The 16,549-nt window shown below is 36.2% G+C and overlaps 1 protein-coding gene across 1 annotated transcript; it reads right to left on the reverse strand.

Moving 5' to 3' along the window:
• Positions 1 to 4,450: 4,450 nt before the first annotated feature.
• Positions 4,451 to 16,436, reverse strand: LOC130413164 (uncharacterized protein C18orf63-like). Its single transcript, XM_056738182.1, has 15 exons — positions 16,179 to 16,436; positions 15,958 to 16,082; positions 15,603 to 15,737; positions 15,350 to 15,428; positions 13,931 to 13,987; positions 13,262 to 13,373; positions 11,611 to 11,652; positions 11,055 to 11,131; positions 10,265 to 10,371; positions 9,961 to 10,057; positions 8,884 to 8,969; positions 7,731 to 7,914; positions 5,639 to 6,223; positions 5,404 to 5,481; positions 4,451 to 4,832 (listed from the first exon to the last, which is right to left on the reverse strand). The coding sequence occupies exons 3-15, from the start codon at positions 15,734 to 15,736 to the stop codon at positions 4,710 to 4,712; spliced, it is 1,761 nt and encodes a 586-aa protein (XP_056594160.1). The 5' UTR covers position 15,737; positions 15,958 to 16,082; positions 16,179 to 16,436; the 3' UTR covers positions 4,451 to 4,709.
• Between the last annotated feature and the right edge of the window lie 113 nt (positions 16,437 to 16,549).

Raw genomic sequence — 16,549 nt, forward strand, 5'->3', positions numbered from 1 at the left:
CTTGGGTGTTTAGAAAAAGTATGAACCATAACATTAAATTCAAACTGATTTTTTTTTTCAAAACTATTGCAGTGTTTGTTATATAAACTGCGTATATATAGCATAATAATATGGAAATGAGCAGATGTGGTGTTTTTTATAAATTACTTATATATATGGGTCAATATATTTATAAATATATAACATTTTTTTCATTTATTTATATTTATTAATTGAATTTGAATCAAACACATGAACTCTGTCAAAACAACATCTTTTCTCTTCATGACATATGTCTTGGGACTAATTGACTGATTGATCTATATATCTATACTGACAATGAATGAACGATCTTAAACAGTTTTTCCACAGTATATATGTCATATTTTATATATTCATATAATAAAAAATTGCTGTCTGGACATCTGTGATTTCGTTATGAAGATGAATAACTCCTGCGTTTATGGGTAATGGTAGTCAAAAGTGCCCCAGAACTGTTTGCTGGCAAACATTCTTCAAAATATCTGTCTCTGTGTTCATAAGAACAAATAAATGTATATAGATTTGGAACAACTTAAGGGTGAGTAGATGATGAAAGCATTGTTTTGGGGGTGTGAACTGTTCCTTTAAATCATGTGGCTTGTTTAGGTGAGATGTGATATGAATTTTCTAATAAGTTGATTAAGTGATTAGACTGCATGGTAGACACTAAAACCAGCTATATCAGGGATAAGAATATCACAGATATTTGGGGAAGAACTCTTTTTACTAAGCAACCACCTAGAACACCGTATTGCAACAGCAACAAAATAATCTCCTTCTATTCGGAAGACCTCAGCAGCTTGGCAACCGCACAAAAGAGTCATGGCAACTAATATTTTAGATATTTTTATGAATACTTGGCTTCTGAATTTGACACGTTTTGTTTCTCTTCAAAGCAACTAAATTGTAATTATACGAATGGGTTTCCAAAACGCTGCTTCTCCATCTATCATTGTTCACAAAGTGTCTAGCCCCCCACCAAACTCAAGGCGTATTTCAATCAATATTTCTAACAGCTTGAAGTAAAATGTGAACACAAATGCCAATATACAGTATGTCCTAATGGGCATGAAATCAAGCTGAAAACATTTCTTTTCCTGCAGGCAGTCTACTTCAACAGAACCCATTCTTACATTTGTGGCACAGTTCAGTGGGTTCAGAAACACAATGGAGCATTTTTACGCGTTGACCTCCATAAACCAGTCCCTCCGTGAGAGCACAACTGAAAGGGTGACATTGTGATATTTCATATGAAGGAGTAAAGTGAACTTAATGGAAAGCATGAGCATTTTCCCCCCGAAACCTCCAAAAATCCAGGCAACTGCTGTCAGCATTCTTGTGTGGAAATGGAAACCAGACTCCGGGATAGTCTGCAGATGTCTCCGGGGAAAACACAAGAGTCCTCAAACCACAAACTCAGTAATTACCTCATGGCAACACCATTCACATGCATTAATTCTTAAAAAAAAAAAAATCAAAGCCAGTAATTTACGGATTATTGAGCCAAAACACAATTATGTTCAGATTTACTAACTAAAACAAACATACAGTGAATCATCTAAAACTCTATGTTATGTTTTTCGTCCAGGATCTCACCCATGCAAAGCTAATGCTTATAAACTTAAACAAACCTCAGCCACTAAAATCCATGTGATACTATCTGAAACGAACTAAAACAATGCACCTAATCTTTCCTGGTCCCCTTCTGTACGTCATATTCATATATAAGTCTTATAAGCACACATGTTCATGTTGTCCAAATGCATGTTTTGAAACAAGCTTTGTGGGACATCATGAAGACCTTTTTCTCTTCATGCTCCAGTCCTCCCATTTTCTAAAACATCATGCTTGCCAGAGACGACTAGTCTGTTAATTCAGTTTTCACATTGAAACTAAATATACAACGCAATGCAGAATTCTCTTCATGCGTGACCAAACTCCTGCTCCCACAGCAGTTCCCACACCTTTTGAACAATTAATTTTTCATGACTTCTCCAGATGTTTGTGATTTACTGACCCAAAAAGTAATTGAAAAATAAGTTGATGAAATGTTTTAGACCCTTCCCAGCCTGAAAATCACAATTTTTCTTGGGCCACTCATTACATCATTTGCATAAAAATAGGCACTGTAGGCTTACAACATTTTAAATAAACTTTTATCGCACCAGCTAACACACACACTATGGGTTTGAGAACAACTGAGCTCAGATGAAGGGTTCATTTTTTTAGGGCTGGGTAAAAACGCCCAGCTGCCACCTGCCCTGCTCAGAGACTCAGTGGTGAGAAGGTCCCTCTGGTATTTCATATATTAGGGCACATTAAGCACGGAGATCATTCTCAGCTTGGCAGCGAAATGTAGCCATGTGTTGAGAATGTGAGAAAGAACTACAGCGTGACCGAACTGGATATCATCATGACTTTGTGGGTGTTCATCTGTACAAGATCACTTCACTTTTCCTAACCATATATACTTTAATGGTTCTTTCAGTCTGGCTCTTATCATACAATGTTAGATGGGTATTATTGAACAGTATTAGGTTGTTATTATTCAGGTTATGGTTTAAAATCATTATAACATTAAATAAAAGAAACTGTTGATACATCAGCAAAATTAAAAATATATAAACTAGCATTTACATTGTCTATTCAAGAACACACCTGATAGACCAATGGTATAACTTTCGATTAACTGTTTGAAACGAACCAAAATATGGCTACACTATTTAAGTTATGTTCTGTAAAAGTAACCCACATCAACAATCATATTAAAAATAATGTCTTTGCTCAATCAATAAGTCTTTAAATTATAAGAGCTCTCATAAGTGACAGCAGTAGACTATTTGACTCCATATATTAGTTTGTGGTTTTAGATAAAGTCTGCCAGGTCATAATTCAGGAAAACAGTCTAATTTTGAGCAGTAGATGTGTCCTGAGGGATGGGAGCATGAACAAGCATGTAGGAAACTCAGGAATTGTTGGCGTGCCTTGTTGCTTTTGGCATTTAAACAAAAGTACATTCTGGGGTGCATTACTGAAAGATATGATGAAACAAATGATGCTAGACCTTTTTTTCAGAACTGAATCTGTTCGAGTCCTTTAGCGAACCAAATATGTCTTAAGATGTAATTCGTTACATATGGATGTGTAGATATATTGTTTGTTTATTGTTTATTAAGCTTGTTTTTTTGAGACTTAATATGCTTTTTTAAATATACGAAATACCATTTAATGTGACATTTTGTTATCTACAAAATAAAATTACATTCATACAATTTAAACAGGTTAATTCTTTAACAACACGTTGTTTTAAATACTGCATATAAATGTATACTGTAAAAGTAACTACAATTTTATCAAAATTGTAATTTTGAATCTATCATATTCAAACTTTCAATGGATGTATATACTGATTCAGACCAAACAAAAGTCCTGATTCTGAGAAGTATGAGAAATGTAAAAAAAATGGTCTTGCACTTGACCTATGACCTAATAATTCATATATAACATTTTTGCATATTACAAACAAGCCATCCATCAATTAAACATACTGAATATCAGAAGCCATTACGGTCATAAATAACAGTTGCCCTATTAGTCGCAGTGGGGTCGGTATGAAAGTTTCACAAAGTTCAAGTTCAGAATAGAAAATCGCAATTCAGAAGTGCATACTTGCTCCTGCATGACTTCCTACTGTTCTTACTGCAAGCTCTCAAGTCAGATTTGTATGGGTCATTAAGCTCCGTCAGTATAAAGGGCAAAAAAGACAAGAACAAGCCTGCTCTTTTAAGATACAGAAAGCGTGTGTTTGGGCCCTGTCATTAGCCATCTGAGTGGCTGGGCCTCATTTCCATTTCAGTCAAGAGCCTCCAAGAGACTGTGGTATTATTAGGGTTGGTGAATGTCACAATCATGCATGCATCAGTCTTTCCTTATACCGTAACATTCATGGTTGTCTGTGTTTTAATGGTTTGGCAAGATTGCTGAAGAAACATGTGGGAAGAAAGGATCGAAAACATTTCTCTATCATAAGTGATTCTTCTTGGCAGCAATACGATTAAATCAAATGAAAAATTTTGCTCCAGCTTCTTCCAATTTTTCTTGTGTATCTCTTTACAAGTTTCAAAAGCTCAAGGTGTGCTTAGATTAAATGCCCAAGATACCAAAGTTACAACCAAAGCTGATCATCTAGGTCTTCTAAACACTAATTTATTTATTTTCACTTTTTAAGCTATGTAACAACGGTTGTCTCATTTTTGGTTCACTGGTCTTTCATCTGACATAAAACTAAAATAAAAAGCATACATATTACTGAAAATTCATTAAACTATAAAAGAACAATGCGATTTTATTATTGGATTTTTTGCAGTGCTAAATGTCATTGGTTGACTAAATACTAAATAATAATATGTGTAAAAGAAGCAAACCATCATGCAATTAAAAATATATTTTTTATCTACAGTACCTCTTTCTTCAAAGAAAAGATCCAATTAATTTTGTTGGTCCACACTGAATGAAATGCTTTAACATAGAACAACTCATGGCATACTGAACTGACACAACAGTTTATTAGTTCAACCAACAAGAACTTGGAAAGTTTCAAACCTCTTCAGTATTCTCAATTATAACGTGGTATTCAGTTGAGTAACCCAACACTTAGGTATTTATACTAAAGTAGTGGTTCCTCTGCCTTAGGTTTCACTCAAACATTTCATAACCTTTGACACTAGCTCCTCTTTCTTAACCTTTGAGTGCACGCTGACCCCTCGACTCTTCAACCATGCCTGCAGAGTCACCGAATTGACCTTTGAGAGCTGGGAACAGACAAAAATGAAAACCTCTATGTAGCAGGTTAACGCCTTTTTAACCTCATTTCATCAGCAGTTCAAAGTTTTTTTATATTTAAAACACTGCCAAAACGTATTATGCAAACTGTTATAAAATGTGCTAAACGTGCGTTTAATGCCATTCATGACAGAGGAGAAATTAATTCTGCATTATTGTTGAGATTTTATCACTCAAATACAAAATTACAGATATGCTGAAACATTATTTATTGTTCAACTAATCTTTTTTGAATGTGAATCCCATTTACGGTTTCTAAATATGCTGACAAGAAAGCTGCTGATTGTATTTTGGTTACACTGTTATGGTCAATATTTTGAAAGAACATTGGAGGTGATGCTATACATATACACCCTTACAGTGCCTTTAAGCTATACATTTTTTCCAAGAATGTTGGTTTCTTGGTAATCAAACACATGACCTTTGTTTTGTTAACCAACTGAGCTGTAAGAATACCTAGCTATCCGATTTTAGTCATCATCAATAATGTTTAAAATTCACATTCAAAGCACTAAAAATTTAAAATGCATCTTTAAGTACCTGCTTGTTTTTTGCATACATGTCCACATCCCGCACATTCTGTTTGAGTCGCTTTGGTTTTGACTCAAAAGTGTCTCCCTGAAAGATGAGAGAAGCTCCATCAGAGAGAGCACCAGCACACATCTATCTACACATTTAGTACAGTATGAACAATAGTAAGAGTAATGCATTACTTAGAAAACACTTGATTTCTAAATATATTCAAATTTTGCTGTCTGAGACCTGACTGACTTACCGCTCTTTTACTGGGGACCTCACACACTTGAGGCTGTGTCTGAACAAAAAGTTGGTTTGGGAGAACCCTAGTGACTCCATCGATGCCCGTTTGCCTTTTATAAAAGGGTAAGGACACCCGCTCAGGGACAAGCCTGGAGAACCGTGAAGAATGGATTGGAGGTGCAGAGCACTGGAGAGCAGTAGTCAGAGGTTTGATGACTGCCACCTTCTGTCTTTCCAGTCCTCTCTGCTGCTCCTCTACAGGGATCTTGGTCACATTTAGGTGACAAGTGTTTGATTTGTTCTGGAAGACCGGCACAAGCTTTGGTTTCTGAAACACAGCAGACTGTGACAGGCTGTGTGTAAATTTAACATTTGTTTGAGAAGCGGAGACCAGAGTCGTCGAGCTGATGAGAGTCCCCGCTTTTTGACCGGGAGACGACTCCAAACTGAGACTCCTTTTATTTTCGGTCTGTTTACCAGTCGACTCATGCTGAAAGCAGTTGTGTTGGGTTGTGTTCTGTACGGAGCTGCTGGGTAGATGGTTCAATACACCCTTGCTTGTGTTTTCTGTTGTCAAGTTTACAGGCAGGGCTCCACAGTACTAAAATTTAAGAAAGAAAAGGTTGTGTATGTAAGATATGCAACACACTGATATACATAAGGGGTTTTATTAATAAAATGTTATATTTTTTATATACTCTTATTGATTGTGAGTTTTAATGTTAAACTTATAATGTTTAACACCGCACAGACAATTAAATATTTGGTGGTAAACCAATAACACATCAACATAACACAATGACAATTTCTTCAAAAGGACAGAATCCACAACTTATGTGAGTGCATAAAATATCTATTGTTACCGGGTGATATACATTCTTAATATTAATACATCACAGAAACCAAAACTGACTCATGATGAAAATATTACAGATATCAGACCCAACAAGAGCTTTCAAGTTTTCTATCAGTCAGCTTCTTTCCTTAAGAGCTCTTTGAAATTATCAAGAGAAATTGTCTATTGGGCTGTTAAGGACAGGCCATCTGTACAGGGTGTTTCCCTGCCTTCAGCCTGAAATTATTAGCTCAGGCTCCAGCACTTCCTATGACCCTGCATGAGATAAGCCTATAATATCTATAGAAGCTGTATATTTCATTTTAGTGTGGTAACGTGACTTCAAAATCTGGTAGGTTTCACAGTCATATGAAATAAGAAATCTGTAAAGTTTTGTCTGCGCTGATCTATGATTGAGGAGCTGGTGTGTGAATTAAACGGAGTCAGTTAATCACTGTTGGCCTAATGCTGTTCTCATCATCATCATTATCAATCATGAGAGTTTACGATGTTATGATAATAATGAAGCTTCACGTTCACTAGTCTTCCATCTGTACCAACAAAGGGGTGACACATATCGTGTTTCAAATCATATCATATCCACATTTGTCAATGTGACATTAGCATTCAGCATTCAGTTCTGGCCAGCATAAATTAAACCTCAGTCCATCTGGCCGACTGTCAGTATCTCCTCCTTGCGCCAACAATAATCAAATGGAAGAAATGACCTAATGTAGTGTCAGGTATTGCTCTGACTGGAAACTCTTATATTATGTGTTTTAAATGGCATTGTTCCTACAAAGTGATGGATTGTTTTATGAGGCTGACTGTGCGAAGGCTTTGCCGATCATCCATATGTTCACTTCTCATATGTGTCATATGTCAAGTTCGGGGGTGTAATTATATCTGGCGAGCAGTTTGAAGATTTTGTTATCATCCAAAAGATCCCATAGGTCTCTTTTCTTGAAAGTTTGTAACTCACTTTAAAAGATATGTTTGGAAAAATAAATACAAATGTCAAATTTATTGAATTTATCTTGCAACATGAATGTAAAACCAGGGTAGCACATGCAGGGTAGACCATCCATTTGCATCTGTGTAGCAGGTGAGTTTTGTCACAAGAAATGAGCCAATAAGCCAATGTCAAATGTCAACAGTCCCGTCATGTTACGTTTAATTGATGGATTCTACATCACGATGAGAGTAATCTAAGTATCTGATCAATTGAACTTGTATGTTTGAATGTATGTTTATGCACACGTCTGTGTAATACCTCAGTGACTGGTCTGATCAGTTCATGGTTGTAGTAGAAAGGCTTGTTGGACATCTGCACTGGAAAACCACACACACTTAGCAGTTCAGCCTGCAGATCTGATAGGAAGGTTCTCAGCACCCCCTGCAGGTCTACTCTGGGAAAGCACTGTACTGGCAGAGTCCGGATACAACACAGTGGATATCTGAGCATGAGTTTAAGGATACGTGTGTGAAACTGCCGAAAGAGAACAAATCTAAAAATTGTTATTAATATGACAGTCACACACAGCATGTATAGAGAATAAAGCTGAGTTGACCTTCAGATAATACACTATCTATTTTTTATACAACTTTTTCTGTAAATTATATTTCGTCTTGCTGTATATAACACATACCTTTTACTGAAATAGTCTATTCTATTTTTTACTTGTACATATTTACATACAAACATAACTTTACTCTTATGTTTATTGTATTGTATTTCTTTATTTTTATACCCATAGACCCTTACTTAAATCATCTGTGTAACTGTTTTTTGTATTGTTTGATGGTCTCTGTGTTGTTGCTTATTCTGTGTACTGGATGCTCCTGTCACCAAAACAAATTCCTTGTATGTGCAAACATTCTTGGCAATAAAGCTCTTTCTGATTCTGATTCTGGGGTTCGCCACAAACAATGGCTATTGTCCAGCAGAACACACTGTGGTGAACGCTGTACACCATATTAAGCGCATGTTTACAGAATTAACCATGCACATACTGATGTCATAGGACAAACCTCTCTTATACAATAAACATAGTTGCATGCTGTGGATTGTTTGCATTTTCAGAAAGCTTCATTTCAAATAGATCCTCAAGAATAAATTTCTGTTCTATAATAACTACTTTCCTAGCTCATGACCACTAGGTGTCATTGTCATGTTGCATAACTTAGTGTTTGAACAACAGGCCTTTTTAATGCTTTCAGAATGAATCTCCAGAAGAAGATTTATGACAAAAAGCGATTTCTGTTTCTGCCAATAAACGGTAACATTATCATGATTGTAAACGGATCAGAACAGCACAAAAGATATGGTATAAGTGTACAGTATTTAACAGAAAGTGCTTCATGAACTTCTGTATATGCTAAACAAAAATGAGATTAACACCGTCAGAACACTTACTAAAGGATACGTGAACAGCTTTTCACCTATTGGTTTAAAGTAGACACTGCAGTAGATAACTTCTTCTTCCCTTGCAGATGGAAGCTTGTATCCATACTAAACCAAAAGTGTAGTAGAAACAAACAAACAACAAAAGTGATAAAAGACGGAGACATGAATACAGAACAGAGCTACATGCAATAAAACAGCTTTCTTTTAACCGGCAGATTTTTCCCTGTTTGTCTGTGTAAGTGTTTTTATAAGCAAACAAGCAATGTTCTAACAAAATATTTAGATGTGTTTTGGACTTGAACAGATGGTGTATATACAATACGAATGGGCAAACCGTGCATGTCTGCACATACAGACAAATTCTGTGTTACAGCCAAGCCCCGCAAGTGTGTGCGTCTGTTTATGATCAAAGGTTAGGTTTCAAACTCTAATCCAAACATAAGTAGATCATAGTGTTAAACACAAACACACATACAGGTAGTACTATACGTGCAAGCACACACATAAAACAAAGTAGAATGCTGTGAAAGCACAACACTTCCAGTGTCTGACAGTCAATTTACATAAACATTTAAATGTAAATGGCAAAAGCTGTTTCAGAAACAGAGTAGGTCTAACGGTTAACTGTTAACATATGCTGTCAACCTGAAATGTAACCTTCATAACACTTTTGAGGCCCAGCATCTGTTTTGGCTGCTGTAAAGGACATCATTTTTTATTTCTCTAACATACAAGCCACAGATGTACGTTACCAAATTCATCACATTTAATAGAAAGAGGCGAAGAAGATGTATTATGATCATTTTTATGGGACTTCGTATACACATTAATTATTTAAAGTATTTAAAATTATAATTATATTATAAATTAATATATCTGAAAAAAACGATTTTTTTGCTTTTATAGCTACAAAGACTGTTCTATGGGGGAGACTAAAAATAGGTACGTAAACGATATAACAGTAAAATGTTAATACATGGTTAATATGTTGTAACACATCGTAATATACAAAAAACCCTGCCACTACACAATAAACATGAGGATTTAACTCTTAACCAGAGAGCATTCGAAGATGCATGACTGTGGTTGTATTTACCGTGCTGTTCCAATGCTCCTGGAACTCTGAGTAAGATTGAAATGGACTTTCCAGTGGAATTCTGCGACTGATACTGATGAGCTGACCTTTCTTCATACTGCTCACACACACACAAGATACATGAAAAACAATAAAACTATGTGTTACCTGTAATAGAAAAGCCATACAATTCTGAGAAAAAATATTGCTGAAATCCAACTGTCAACCAGCAGTACAGTGCAAATCACCAGTACCGATTTATGTGTGTTTTTAGATGTAGGACTTCAATTTTAAAAAGCAGTCTGACTGTGCTGTATACACACACCTTGGTAGAACGTGGCACCAATTATTTGGCATGTTTGTATGAAGGACAGCGTCATCAGTGTGGAGAAAATGGTCCACCACAGCAGTAGGAAAATCGAAATCCTTTAACTGCCAGAAAACACAAGAGCATGTAACTGACAACATAAATTATAATACGAGAGAGCATGGATTAAAAATGTTTAGACCACATTTTATTGTGCATATTACAAACAGTCAGAAGAACATAAAAAGTAAAACGGAGATGTTTTAAAGATTTATAGTTTCTGTGTCACTACAAACATATTACTTCAGATTGGTTTCCTAAACACGCCCTCCATTTGTGATTGATCTGACAAAAAGGTAATCCCTCTCTAAAGTCAAGACCTATAACTGATGTTGTTACATGATCAAAAGCACCAGCGTCACATGCCAAATTTCACAGACAAGGCTTAAAACTAGTCCCAGACTAAAATGAGTGTTTAAGCTGTCTTAACTGAAAATAAATGTTGAACCGGGGCATATTGTTTACTTTTTTAGGGGCTATCAACCTACTATTGGTTTAATATATTGTATAGTTGTATACAAATGTATTTGTGTGTCTAAATCAACAACTGAGGAACAGATTTATGCAGAAAACAGTTGATTGGACAGTTTTACTCTGTCATGAGCACATTCATAGTTGAGCAAGTGCCAAAGGCATATAGGGCATGAATTGTGTCAAAGGGTTCAACACTTTATAATGGCAGTAAAGATCTTCACAGGTTAAAAAAGGCTAGACTGGGATTTGTGACTCCAGGCTGAGAGTGTCTTACCACAGCTGGAGGAAGTCTGACTGTGTTGGCCTCAACACTAATACAGAGCTGAGTCTCTGTGATGTTCAACTCAAGAACTGTGGGTGAATAACAAGAGCACATCCTCAGAGGACATGAGAATGAGTAAATATATAAAGAGAGTAAGAGGCGATAAGACAAACAGAGATAATAAAAAAACAGTGTGTGCGTTTTTCATGAGTAAGTGAATAAACTATAGAAGAGATTTTGGTTTGATGATACAGTGTTACATCTTAAACTGTGGCCTGAAGCATGACAAAAGAAAATGATTCTGGGCTAAAGGGAAAGAAGTGTATGCAATGAACATTTACAAGTACTTCTGCGAGGGAAGGGGTGATACTTACAAACACTCTCCAAGATTATTTTCTTATACTAGAAAGAAAATATTATTTAGATATTATGTAAGAGGGGTTTTCCTTATGTGTTCGACCATCTTAGTCACTGCTAGACAGCAATCATGGGAAATCAGTGTCCAACAATGAGAATAGAAATGGCAGTGTCCTGTACCAAAGTATATAGACAGACAACTCCCACCTACCAACCGCATTTAGTTTACCAGAGTGACTTAGGAATTCCCTTCCTGGAAAGAGAGAGAAAAAAACATAATTCTAAGAAGTTGAAACAAGTTGCATGATGGGAGATTATTGCATAATTTATAACAAAAAAATGTTGTGGGGAATGTTGCAATCTGGTAGTATCATCAAAAATATGTTCATTAAAAACAAGCACATATTTATTAGACTAGAATTCATTTCTATAAATTGTCCCTGCCAAGCTTTGAAGAACCTCCAAACACCTCTGTCAGCCTCACAGTCATAAACACAGTAAAAGCACCAAATGTGTTCAAGGACTACACCACACAATTTTTCAAGGAGCGACCTCCAACACAAGGGCACAAAAACTGCCCGGTTTCCTTTTCCTTTTATATTGTTCCTTTTATATCCACTTATCCAAACCATACTGATGACTCAACGGTAATAGGCTGTTGATTTGGAAGCATCACACACAGTACAGGTACATGCTTGTTACATATTTTCTAGATTAAAACATTGTGCTACTAATTAAGGTAATGAAAATTAAAATCTTTAACAGTGATAATTCATAACATGACTGTTAAACATTGAAATTACTACAATCCTGCCTTTTAATTTCTAAGGGTTAAACTGAGACTCCTGACATATCCCTTGAACCCCAAGGTAATAAAAACAAGAGCTCTGTAAATGAAATGAAAGCGACATCCAGTAAACTGTATGCATTGCTTATTCCTCAACTAGAAAAAAGTTTAAAAAAACGCTAATACAGACTGAAGTTTAGCTTTATCATAAAGTAGACTGTTAAGATCTTTTGAACAGCGTTTCACATAGGCATCCAGTCCTTTTTCAGTGAACAATCGCTTACTATTATTCCTTAATGGCTGTGTCATTTAAATTCACAAAGGCAACAACAGTGTGTGTATCTTAATGTGCAATCAGGTAAAAAAGGCTTATGTAAGGCCCATCAATCACACATTTAAAAAAACAGCTGAAGACCCACCTATTCTGTGAGCACTTAGAATTAAAATTTCATGATAATTCACTCATCCATATGTCATACAAGCCGTACGTGTGTTTATTTCTTTTGTCGAAAAACAAAGGAGGCTTTACAGGGTTCTTATCCATATAATGGATTTCAACGGGGGGCTGTTGGTTAAGGTCCAGATTTCATCTTGGAGGCGGTGCAAGCCATTTATTTATGTTTAAGAATTATATCATATTTGGAATATATATTATCGTTTTCTTGGAAGATGACTAATCTTTTTGCTAGACAACACCCTTATTCATTGGCTGGTGTCCTGTAGAGCCTTTCGAAGCTGCGATGAAACTGAAATGATGACCTTAACCAACAGCCCCCATTTAAGTGCATTAAATGAAGACATATGGGTGAGTGAATTATCATGAAATTTTAGTACTTCTCAAAATGATTCTTACAAAAAAAAACTTTTGATTGACTCTCTTTAAATTTCTGTACTTTTCTCTGTATGCTTGCTTTTATCATCTTAACGTCATACCCTAAACTTTGTATTGCTGGCACTTCTCGTGTATATTGCCTTACGTGTACGAATTTCTTGTTGTTAGGATCATTTTAAAGACGCTTTGGACAAAAGAGTCTGCCAAATGATTTAATGTAAATGTGATTGTATTGTCGCTCACCTGCAATAAGGTATTGGCCAGCTTTATTCCATTTGGGAGCCATCTTGGCAGTCACAGAATAGGACAAACAGGTCTGCAAAACAGGAGGCGATACCCTTTGGGGGCTGCCAAACTACAGAAACAGAAGTTAATGGGATGGATTAAAGGTCTGTGACAGACAGATTTAGTATCATTGTACAGAAGCTTCTGTTTTCTGGTTTATATTGTATGTCTTAATTGCCCATGTTCTCTATACCTCTGTTCTCTCGCTACATTACCATAATATTTCCTTTTTACCTTTTTATTTTACCTTTTTAACTCTATTGCTTATCTTTACTTCTTGTCGTTTGCTAAGACAAGGATAACTATTGCTATTGCCCATACTGCAGGATAGTGATTTGATCAATATCCTACCAATACACTAGCAATGACCCAGAACACCTTTCACTTTGATACTACACTCAGTAATAAATACATTATTGAATAAGGTATATACAGCTCCTAAATTCGGAATTGTTGTGATCATTTGTTCACAAAAAGAGGTCAAGAAGGGTCAGATTGGGTTCAAGCTCAGACTGAACTCATGGAGCAACAGAAATGCTTGAGGGATTTGTCTGCAAGTACAACCTGGAGGTAAAACTGTCTGAGAGAAGACAAAAAAAAAGCTAAAACATTTTCCCTTAAACTTACCTGCAGACCATGTGTCTGTGCAAAAGCTTGAATGATGCCTTTCTTGTAAAATGTATCCTAGGAAAGCGCACAAGAAAGAAAAACAGACACTTAAAATAGACCGGTAAACAAAGATATCATGTTCCCGATAAGAAACAAATCTGAGGAATGAAGCCTTGCAAAAAAGAATAAACAAATTTTCATTTTGAGATGCATCGGTACAAAGGCATGTTCTCCCTTTTTGACTGCACAAGCACAAAAGGCACGAAGGTTACATAAGCACAACAATGTTAATTATTCACTAGCGTTCCAATTGAAGTCTGGTAACACATTCACAAAATTTGTAAAACTCAAGAAAAATGTGTTCCAGATTCAAATCAAAGGCACTACTGAAGGGACAACACTGGACATGTTAGCTTTAAATGCTGATTTAAGTGGCCTCAGTTCAGGACAGGAAAACAGATGATGGAGTGTGTGGAATGTGCCTCAAATATTTTGCTTTGCACGAGACATGCCTTAGCACGAGCTGTGCTGACACGCACACACACATGCACCCACAGATCTGAAGTCACGCACATGCAACATCACACACTCCAATGACAGGTGCAATCGCACGCAAGGAGATGCAGATATCACAAAACACTCATAAAAGGGAGGCACGATGACACGCAATGCAATCAAAATAATATGCGCTTCGCCTAACGTATAATTTTGCAATAATAAAATGTATTTTGACATTAATTAAGCTAAATTAAGCTTTCCTGTAGCTCAGTGGTAAGAGCATTGCATTAACAAGTGGGTTCGATCCCAGGGGATTGCAAATACCTAGGTAAAATGTATAGGATAAAGCAATGTAAGTCGCTTTGGGTAAAAGCGTCTGCCAAATGCCTAAATGTAAATTAATTATAGTCATCATTGATTAAATATTATTATGTTAAATAATTAATAAAACATACTTTTTTGTTTGTAAAATATCCTTCCCTACTTTGGACTGTATTACACTAAAGATTTTTCATAATGAATATGGTAATTAAACGTCCAGCGCACGAAATGTAGCGGCATCTAGAGGTGAGGTAGTGAATTGCAACCAACGGCTAACTCCAACCCTCACTTAAGAAGCCCTATGGAGGCAGACACAGGCCTGAGAAGATGTTACCACCTTTGTGCTTTGCTGTAGATGAGTTTTTACTTATTTCCTGTAGAAATAACATGCCGATTTCCATGCAAAAGGACCCTCTGTATTTTAGATCGAAATAGCTCATTCTAAGGTAACAAAAACATAGCCTAAAGCTTTATACACCTCTGAAGATATAGATATGTGTATTATATTGCATTTCTGTCAATAGAGCCTGCATAAAATCACACGTTGACCTAATTACCACTTACTTGTACAATATCAGATTCAAATCAAATCAGCTAGGTTAAAAATGTCATACTTACAGTCATGACAACAGTGATGCCCACAAAATGACCCAAAACAGGTGAGGCAATAATGCTCGAGTATAAGAGCACAAGTTCTCTGAAAGAGAGAAAAAGGTAAACATGAATAGAACACAAAGCAGATTTACACGGAACAGTGTTCAAAGATAGATTCAACTTAACATAAAATAAATAACATGCAAATGATCAACTTTAGCCAGGCCCCAGCCTATACCAGTAACTTCAATATATTACATTTGTTTTTCTTTTTCACCTGCAGGTTTTCACTTGCTTGTTTCTCAACTCTCCTTCATCATTGGTGTTGGTGAAGAACAGGTTGACATAACATAAACTCCTCAGCTCCGGAAGAGCGATGAAAAACAACGACTGTGTCCCACATCCATTCATTCTGAGGGGAAATGTGGGTTAACCAAACCATTGAACTGTGATACTGAGGTACAGTACGTTACTATTATTACTAGTTCGCCAAATCTGAACTACAAATAAGAAACGTAAGTTACACATTATGAGCAATTAAATTATAGATTGTTATTAGTGTATCAGATATCATTTAAATTCGCTTGCCACAGAAAGAAAGAAAGAAAGAAAGAAAGAACGTGATATTTTACCTCACAGTTTCACGTGACAGTTACTAGAGCGCGATATTGGCGGTAAGCGCGAGACGCGTATCGCGTGACAAGGGAAGCCGTCGTGCCCATCCCACCAAACAATCTATATTAGCCTAATAATGAACCTGAATGGCATAAATTAATTCAACAACTAACCTTTTTTTACAAAAAATAATCAATTTGTTGTGAATACTGCACTAGTTTTATCATTATATTATTACGTTTTATGTTAGATCATATTTTTTTGTGCTTGCAGGATAGCCACTGTGTCCCTTTAACCACCAATTATTACAACACACGTCATCTCAGCCTGGTGTGGCTTTTAATGAACCATATCATAGTAAACTGATAAACAATAAACTTCTGCGCTTCCGTATTGCGTGAGAACCACCGCTCTAGTGAACTTGAGCAAACTCAGCAAAGTCACGCTGACGCTTTAGCCTTGATATCCGATGTGATACACGGCCAGACACTTTGATTGACAGCCTTTAAAACCAATAGAAACCGACACGCCAGGCAAACGAAATGCAACTCTATCCAATAAGATTTCCTCTAGAGCGGAATGGGCGTGGCTTGGCGTGTTGGGAAACGC

This window comes from Triplophysa dalaica, chromosome 23 (genome assembly GCF_015846415.1).
Source record: "Triplophysa dalaica isolate WHDGS20190420 chromosome 23, ASM1584641v1, whole genome shotgun sequence".
In the NCBI taxonomy this organism is placed as follows: Eukaryota; Metazoa; Chordata; class Actinopteri; order Cypriniformes; family Nemacheilidae; genus Triplophysa; species Triplophysa dalaica.